A 10,023-nucleotide genomic window follows, 5' to 3' on the forward strand; every position below is an offset into this window, starting at 1 on the left:
TAAAAACTTTGATTATAAAAACGTTTATGAAGATAGAAGAAGACAAAGAAGGAGCAACATAATAAAATAAATAATTGAAAATGAAAGAGATAAGAAATAGAAAGATCACTAGAGAATTATCTTGGTTCGAACTAAACCATTTGACCTACTCTATTCCCCAATAATTTTCCTTGAGATTTCCACTAAAACAATCTTAAACTTTTCATAGGATCAACCCAAACAACTTTCACAACAACTTAATTTTTTTTTTCTTTAGGATTAGCCCAAAAACCTTACAACAATAACTTAACGTATTTTCACAGACTCAACTCAATAACCTTCACCCAAACTTTTTTCAAATTTAACTTATTACCTTCAAATCTATTAGAGAGATATTATAATAGAAGTATATTCTTGAATAATTACTCTCCTATCATTTTTTTTCAGTATTTTGACATTAACACAATGTTAGCGAAAAAGTTATAAAAAAATGAGAGAAAGAATGAAAATTGATGTAAACAATTATATCCATTAATTTCTCACACATGAAAAATAAACTTATTTCAAAATTTTCAAAAATATTAGATTAGCCCCTCAAGATTAAATATTCAAAATGAGTTATTACCTAGCTTTCTTTCTCTCTTGGAAAAGAAGAAACTACAAGTAAAACATAATGCATATATAGAAGAGAAAGTGCCCCCACCTCCCACTTACAAATACCAAAAACTTTTACACTAAAAATTTGAAGAATGAAAGAGAAAGAGAGAGAAAGAAGGCAAAGCTAAGTTGCCTTTGATACTGGTGTAATAGTCCTGCTTGTCAGCACATGCAATCCACTTTCTACAACAAAATCCACTTTGGACCCCAAATTTATTACCTCACCCACAAGAAAAGCACAACACTCACATCTTCCATATATTTCACACCCCTTAGTTCCTCTATACCCCCTCTCCTCTTTCTCTCCTACTACCATCTATTTCATCCTTCCATACTAACAAGTTTCATTCAAAAACATCTAGTGATCATTTATCAATCCTTCACCCTTTTATGTATTATCATCATAAAAAACCTAGCTTCCATGTTTCATCCATATAACTATCTTACTACTCCTTCTTCTTAGTCTTCTCCATGTATCATCATTCTTTCAATCCAAAAATGAACACCTTAACCCTACAAAAGTTCAAACTCACTCACTATTGAATTCTAGCTTCTCTTCTTTTTATTCTTTTTACTTACCTTATAGAAAGTTGATAATATCCTAAAGATGAGAACAGGAAATTGTTCTTTGCAACAAGGCCTAACTACAGATGCTGCAAACATAGTAAAGCAAGCAATAACCCTAGCAAAGCGTCGCGGCCATGCTCAAGTGACACCTCTCCATGTTGCAAACACCATGCTTAGTGTTACTAATGGTTTATTAAGAACAGCTTGTCTTCAATCTCATTCTCACCCTCTTCAATGTAAAGCTTTAGAGCTTTGCTTCAACGTCGCACTCAATCGCTTGCCAGCGACGAATTCTAGCCCTATGTTAGGTTCTCATCATTCTCAATCTCAGTATCCTTCTTTCGCAAATGCTTTGGTTGCTGCCTTTAAGCGCGCTCAAGCTCATCAACGCCGCGGATCGATTGAGAATCAACAACAACCGCTTTTGACGGTGAAGATTGAGCTTGAGCAACTCATTATTTCAATTCTTGATGATCCTAGTGTTAGTAGGGTTATGAGAGAAGCAGGGTTTAATAGTACTCAAGTGAAAACCAATGTTGAACAAGCTGTTTCCTTGGAGAACACTTCTTCTATAAAGGAAAGCAATGATCAAACTCTTTCTTCTCAATCTCAAGAAAAAGTTTCCAACAAAGCATTGGTTTTGGATCCAATTAGGGTTGAGGATATCAACAGTGTTGTTGATAACTTAAAGATGAATCAAAGAAAAAGTGTTGTTGTTGTTGGAGAGTGTGTGACTAATCTTGAAGGTGTAGTTAAAGGAGTGATGGAAAAATTTGATAAAGGAGAAGTTGATGAGTCACTTAAAGGTGTTAAGTTTATCTCACTTTCTCTTTGTGATTTTGGCAATGTTTCAAGGGTAGAAGTTGAAGAAAAAGTTGAAGAGCTTAAGGGACTTGCAAAAAAGAGTTTTCATGGAAAAGGGTATGTTTTGTATCTTGGAGATCTTAAATATTTGTTTGATTACAAAAAGCAACAAGGGATTAGAGGCTATTATTCTTCTCTTGATCACATGATAATGGAGATAGGAAAACTTGTTAATAGTGTTGGAGAAAATGGAAAGTTTTGGTTGATGTGTATTGCTACTTTTCAAGCTTACATGAGATGCAAAAATGGACAACCATCACTTGAAACTATTTGGAATCTTCATCCTATCACTATTCCTGCAGGAAGCTTGAAATTCAGTCTCATCACTGACAGGTAAATTTAACATGCAATTTATCCAATTAAATCAGCTCAGTTGGTAGGAGTCCATGAACATCATACTAAAGGGTGCGCGGTATCGAACCGAGAAAAAAATTAACATGCAAATTGGTAAAGTTTGATATAATTGATTGTTACTATGCTGTGTGACTTTAACTGCATCTTTACTTTTATTTGAAAAACTGTTTCATTATGAATGATTATTTATCTCAAAATGAACATTGGGAAAGGGATAAATAATGGAATTGTCTTTTGCTTCTTATAGGTTAAAACTTCAACAACAAAAAATAGCAAGCAAAAGAAGGAAAAAACTCTTTCATTTTTTTCTTCTTTTCTATATATCAGAAATGACAAAAGATATTACAAGTTTTTGCACTGAAACCAAAGACATGTCAGTCATTATAATTTTGCTTTTTTGATTGATTAAAACTAAACTAGTAAAGAGGCTTTTCTTTTTCAATATTTACATAAATATTTTTAAAAAATAATTATTAATTTTATTTTTTTACTAAGTAAATGAAGCAAGTAAATAATAATCTTATGATATAATATTTTTTTTCTTTTTGTTCTCAGTGGTTTTGAAAATGAGTCAAGAACTGAAAAAGCTGAGAATAGAACAAGCTGGCTATTGCATGAAGGAGTAGGAGATGATCAACAGATAATTCAAAAACAACAAGAAACTGCTTATTTTGCAGAACCTTCAAGAAAAAATGAGACTGAAGTTAGAAGGAGCTTGCAGAGAATGAGTTCTTGTAAAAGTGATTCTTCAAGTTCAAGTCTTCCTGCATGGCTACAACAATACAAAAATGAGAATAAAGGAATCACCTACAATGATCAGGTTTTGTTATTATTTCATCTCAATCATATTTACATAGCATACCAATTATTTTTTTTACCATACCCTAAAAATCAAAATAAATATTAAAATAATGATATCAAGATCAAGGTTAATACCGGTTGTGGTTACCTAGTATAGATGTTGTGATACTGATTATAGTCGTTGGAGTGTGAATTAAAAATAATTTATTTTTTATCGTAAAAACAGTGAATATTATTAAAAATAATTTATTTTTTATCGTAAAAATGGTGAATATTAGTATCAGAATCCACACTTTTCGATTTTGTTTTGTCGCGGCCACAAACTCTTTTTTAGAATCTTGATCAAAATATTTATAAAAATTTGTGATTAGTTAAAATAAATAATAATTTTTGTTGTGTATTCTAGGAGAACTGTGTTCAAGTGGGAGAGCTTTGCAAAAAGTGGAACAACTCTATGTGTGGTTCAATCCAAAAACAAACCTATCATGGTAATGATAAAATCCTCACATTATCTTCAGCATCACCTTCTTCATCCACTTCAGGTTTCTCCTATGAACAACAACAATATTATCCAAATGTGTCACAAAACGATCGCGATCACCATTTTTGGATTTCTCAAAGAGGAAGCAAGTTCAATGAACCTTGTAACCCTACTTCAGCTTCTTCTAGTGAGCTTATGGAAATGGAGCAACTAAACAAGTTCAAAGAACTCAATTTAGAGAACATGAGAACCCTATGTAATGCTTTGGAGAAAAAGGTTCCATGGCAAAAAGATATAATACCGGAAATCGCGAGCACGGTTTTGCAATGTCGATCCAGTTTGATAAAAAGAAAAGGAAACATGAGAAACATTTATCATGATCCTAAAGAAGAAACATGGTTGTTTTTCCAAGGTCTTGATTTGGAAGGTAAAGAGAAAATAGCAAAAGAATTGGCTAAGCTTGTGTTTGGATCTTACAATAACTTCACTTCAATATCACTTAGTAGTTTTGCTTCAACAAGAGGTGAATCAAGTGATGAAAGTAGAAACAAAAGATCAAGAGATGAAGCAAGTTGTAGTTTCATTGAGAGATTTGGTGATGCAATGTCTAATAATCCTCATAGGGTTTTTCTAGTTGAAGATATAGAGCAAGTTGATTATTGTTCACAAGTTGGTTTCAAAAGGGCTATTGAAAAAGGAAGAGTTTTGGATTCAAATGGTGAAGAGGTTGGATTTTGTGATGCTATTATTATTCTAAGTTGTGAAAGTTTTAGTTCAAGATCAAGAGTTTGTTCTCCTATACAAAGATCCTCTCAAGAAGACAAAGATGATGATGATGATGATGTTAATGTTGTTGCTTTGGAAGAGACAAGTTCTTATGTTTCTTTGGATTTGAATATTTCTATTGATGATAATTATGAGGAAGATGATAGGTCAGTGGATGAAATTGGGCTGGTTGAGTCTGTAGACAGAAATATTCTCTTCAAAATTCAGGAATTGTGAAGAATATTTTTTTCATGAACACAATCTTTTTTTCTTCCTTTTTCTAGTTAGGAATTTCTTAATTCCCAATGTTCTACATTATGTCTTTGTATTTCCTAGTCATTAATTTCGTTTATTTTAATTTTATTATGTAACTAGATATGTATATTAGCTGGTATATCAACTATCACTTTTATAGGAGTTTGGAATTTTCTATCAAATCAATTTTTAGCATTTTGGTTTTGAAAATACTTTTTTTTTAAAATAAAAAATATTAACTTATTTTCACTTTACTCTTATATATATATATATATATATATATATATATATATATATATATATATATATATATATATATATATATATATATATATATATATATATCATTCCCATGAATAGAATATATATCCATTATTTGGTCCACTGTCTAATTATGATACAATATAATTACATGGACAAAATATTCTAATTACAGTAAATTAATTATGATTAATTATAATAATAATATTCTATTCTGTTATACCCCCGCAATCGAAGTGGGAGGGCCACAAACGCTTAGCTAGATTGATATGAAAATCATCAAAAAGAATGCTAGGAAGCTCTTTGGTGAAGATGTCTAATCTAATGTTGGGAGGGAACATGAAGAGCATGTGCATGACCACGAGCTACTTTTTCTTGAATAAAATGAATGTCCATCACAATATGCTTGGTACACTGATGTTACACATGATTATCAGAGAGATGAATGTCACTAACATTGTCACAATACACCAAAGTGGCATGATGAATATGAAAATGGAGCTCCAGAAGAAGATTTTGAATCCAACACAACATTAGCAACACCTCTATATTCAGATTCATCACTAGAACGAGAGAGAGAATGGGTTGTCTTTTGGAAGACCAAGAGATAAAGTTGTCACCTAGAAAGACACAATAGCCAGATGTGAAGTGTATGGTGTCTGGACATCAACCTCAATCATCGTAGTGTAGAAGATAATATGTATAATGGGGGATGGTGATAAATGTAATCCAAAATGTATTGTACCTTAAACATAACGCAGAATGCGCTTGAAAGCAAACATGTGTTGCGTGCGAGGTGTATGCATGTGAAGGCAAACTTACTGAACTGCATATGATATGTCAGATCGAGTGAAGGTGAGATACTGTAAAGCCCATGCAAGACTCTGATATAGAGAGGGGTCATCATAAGGCGTGCTGGAGGAGATGAATTTTTTTTGCTTGATGTCAACACGAGTGGAAGACGATTTGCAGCACACTACTCCAGTACGTCAGATTATCTCTGAGGCATAAGTGCTTTGACTAAGAAACATGCCATTAGATACAACAATACCTAAAAACTAACTCAGGGGACCTAAATCCTTTATCACAAACTCATATGCTAAGAGTAATATAATTGATTTGCGAAGGGCATGAGTAAAGGATATAAGGACGATGTCATCTACATATACAAGAATGTAAGTCATGTCAATTTTTTTTTGATATATGAAGAGGGAGTGGTCTGATGTGATATGGTGGAAACCAATAGTGGGGACATAATCAGCAAATCGTTGGTACCATGCTCTGTGCGCTTGCTTGAGACCATAAAGTGACTTCTTCAAATGACAAATATAATTTGGACGATGAGGGTCATGGGAACCCAATTGCTGATGCATGTAAAAAATCTCATGGATATCACCATGTAAAAAAGCATTATGTATATCCAGTTGATGAAAGGGATCTGGATTTCGATAGAGCAATGCTGAGCACTGTGCAAACGGTAGCTGGTTTCACCACAAGCCTGAAAGTTTCATCACAATCCACATATACAACCTTTGACCTACTGCCGTCACCTACAATAAGAGCCTTATAACGCTCAAATGAGCCATCAAAATGTTTCTTAAGCCTAAATATAAACATAGATCGAATAAGATTAATATCACAAAAACGAGGAACTAAATTCTACGTCATATTTCTAATAAGATCATCAAATTAGGATTTCATCATGGATTTCAAATTCGGGTCAAATAAGGCTAGTTTGAGGTTTTAGGTATGGGATAGATGGTTTGATCAGGTTGACAGACTGCTAGTGTAAATATCTTGCGGGGTTTAACAATGTCTTTCATGCTACGACGTGGGAACAAAAGAATGAGCTAGAATATTGTGTATCATATTATTAATAGTTCTTATTTTGCGTTCCGCTTTCCCATTTTGCAAGTATGTGTCGGGACAAGAGAAATGAAAAATAAGGAAATGATCAGTGAAATATGTTTTAAATAGTTGATTATTATATTCACCACCATTGTCACATCGAAAAGATTTTACAGTTTGCAAAAATTGTGTCTGAATAAGTTTTGTGAGTGACATGAACGTTTCAAATACTTGAGATTTTATGCTAATAGGAAAGATCCACAAGAAATTTGTAAAATCATCCAAAAATAGTACATAATATCTATGACGAACAAAACTTAAAATTGGAGATGTACATAAATCACTATGTAAAATATCAAATGGAATCAAAGTTGTAGTTTGAGAATTAGAAAATGGCAATTCAACCTGTTTGCCTAAAACACAAGAGTTACAAATAATAAAAGAATTTAAAGCTTCACAACATATGAACTTATTTTTGAGAAAGGAATTTAAAATAGATATGCCAGGGTGGCCAAGACGATTGTACCAAAGACTAGACGTAAGATCGGAAAAACTAGAGGTAGTGGTGAAAAGATATAGACTGTAACACCCTTCTACCCAATCGACATATTTAAATAAGTTATCAGAGTACCACATGTAGAAGAGTTTACATTTCTTACAACATACACTTATCGCATCACAACACATAACACATTATTTATTATATTTAAAACTTCGCAGCGGACAACAACATAATTATTATTTTTCATCATATAATAATTCATAAAAATGTTTCAACATTGTCTCGACAAAACATCTCAACATTTTAATCCTCATGAACAACGTAAATAAAATATAATTATCTATCGAATCCCATAACCCCGGTGTCACATGACCAGAGCATTTGACTCGACTCCGTAGAATAGCTCTACATTCATTCTTCAAACCTCAACGAAAGCTACTCCTCTTTATCTGCACATTGCTCATCATAGATGAACATAAACACATGCAGAAGGGGTGAGAATTACATTATTAAATAATAATATAACGACATAAATATAAACATAATTATATATTTCACATATGCCAACACAGCTCATCATCATCATCATAGTCAACAAACTCATGAACATCAACGAAACAACATATCAAATGCAATGCACACACCCATGCATGACTCAACACGACTCGGTATACCCATCTTGTGACCACTACAGGATCACCACTCCCGGATTCATCACCATAGAATCCGAGTTCCCCGTAAGGAACCAAGCCTCTCAACAAGCCCGGAGTCAACAACATCATTGGAACTCAGTCCGTTCATCACTAGGCATCGGCCTTTCATGAATGCATGCACACCAAACATGCATCATAATCAACATCGCAAAACATCGCAACAACAACATCATATGATCATGTTATCTTCGTCATTAATAGCATGACATACAACTCAACAAAACAACAACAACATTACATCTTAACACATGGATTCATCACAATCAACCACAATAGGCCAAATCACCATTTCAACATAAAAATTAGTCATTTTTCAATACTGGAACAGTGTTAACCGGTTAACGCCACAGGTTAACCGGTTAACGCAGGCAAAACTCACTTCTGGCAAAACGCAACAGTGTTAACCGGTTAACGCTATAGGTTAACCGGTTAACGCAGGCAAAACGCAACATTTTCACAATATACAACAGTGTTAACCGGTTAACACCCTGGGTTAACCGGTTAACGCAGACAAAACAGCAGTTCCTGCGCTAACACAAGGCAGAATGCAGAGTTCTCCGCATTTTCCGCCGTCGGAGGACTTCCGGACCTCCGATTCAACTTCCGTAACAGGCTACGCGTTCGGGAAAACGCGACTCACACAACTACGGATTCAATTTCAGCTTAATTCGACTTATTCATCATAGTACTAAACGACGGTAAACCCCAACTTCCCCAATCTTCCTAATTCCCCAAAATCCATCAACAATCCTACATAAATCATGAAAATGCTCGCATATTATCATTTAATAAGGTTCAGACCCCTTACCTGAGATAATTCGGCAACTCAACGCTTCAGCTTTTCCGCTCTTCAGCCTTTGCTCTACAGCTTCTCCCTTCTCTGCAGCTTCTCAACTTCCACGTAAAACTCTTCTGTTCCAAATGAGAAACTTTTTCTCTTATCCCAACTTATATATATTCCAATTATTATTATTCCAAATAATAATAATAATAATAATAATAATAACAATAATAATAATAATAATAACCCAATTTATTTAATTAAATTAATAAAATAATATTATCAACTTAATTAAATAATTCTTTTACTTTATTTGGGGTGTTACAACTCTCCCCCACTTTAGAAGTTTTCGTCCTCGAAAACATACCTCAAGCAAATAGAGCCGGATACGACTCCTTCATCTGATCTTCACGCTCCCACGTCAAGCTCTCACCAGCTGGACCTCCCCAAACAACTTTCACCAGAGCAATCTTCCTACCTCTCAGGGTCTTCTCTTCTCGGTCATCTATCCGAATTGGCAACACCTCAACGGTCAAATTATCCCTCACCTGGATATCATCCAACTGAACAACATGCGAAGGATCCGCAATATATTTTCTCAACTGGGATACATGAAACACACCATGCAGATTAGAAAGCGACGGCGGTAAAGCTATCCGATACGCCACTTCCCCAACTCTCTTCAAAATCTGATACGGACCCACAAACCTCGGAGTAAGCTTTTTAGACTTTAAAGCTCTACCCACACCTGTCGTCGGAGTAACTCTCAAGAACACATGATCTCCCTCTTGGAACTCAAGTTCCTTTCTCCTATTATCATGATAACTCTTCTGACGACTCTGAGAAATCTTCATTTTCTCCTGAATCATCTTAACCCTTTCAGTCGTCTGCTGCACAATCTCAGGTCCGAGTACAGCACTCTCACCTGATTCATACCAACACAATGGAGTTCTACACCTCCTACCATACAATGCTTCATATGGAGCCATACCGATACTAGCATGAAAACTATTATTATAAGTAAACTCCACCAACGGCAAATAACTATCCCAAGAACCACTCTGCTCCAACACACAAGCTCTCAACAAATCCTCCAAGGATTGGATAGTTCTTTCAGTCTGACCATCAGTCTGAGGATGATAAGCTGAACTCAACCTCAACTTGGTCCCCAACGCTTTCTGCAAACTTTCCCAAA

The 10,023-nt window shown here is 34.4% G+C and overlaps 1 protein-coding gene across 1 annotated transcript; it reads left to right on the forward strand.

The window, feature by feature from the left end:
- Positions 1-720: 720 nt before the first annotated feature.
- LOC127093306 (protein SMAX1-LIKE 3) lies at positions 721-4,901 on the forward strand. Its single transcript, XM_051032215.1, has 3 exons — positions 721-2,400; positions 2,977-3,241; positions 3,629-4,901. The coding sequence occupies exons 1-3, from the start codon at positions 1,244-1,246 to the stop codon at positions 4,703-4,705; spliced, it is 2,499 nt and encodes an 832-aa protein (XP_050888172.1). The 5' UTR covers positions 721-1,243; the 3' UTR covers positions 4,706-4,901.
- The last annotated feature ends 5,122 nt before the right edge of the window (positions 4,902-10,023 follow it).

This window comes from Lathyrus oleraceus, chromosome 6 (genome assembly GCF_024323335.1).
Source record: "Lathyrus oleraceus cultivar Zhongwan6 chromosome 6, CAAS_Psat_ZW6_1.0, whole genome shotgun sequence".
Lineage (NCBI taxonomy): Eukaryota > Viridiplantae > Streptophyta > Magnoliopsida > Fabales > Fabaceae > Lathyrus > Lathyrus oleraceus.

Coding starts and splice junctions, on each gene's coding strand:
- LOC127093306 (XM_051032215.1), top strand. CDS start 1,244: ATGAGAACAGGAAATTGTTCTTTGCAACAAGGCCTAACTACAGATGCT. Junction 2,401..2,976: donor TTCAGTCTCATCACTGACAG/GTAAATTTAACA, acceptor TTTTGTTCTCAG/TGGTTTTGAAAATGAGTCAA. Junction 3,242..3,628: donor GAATCACCTACAATGATCAG/GTTTTGTTATTA, acceptor TGTGTATTCTAG/GAGAACTGTGTTCAAGTGGG.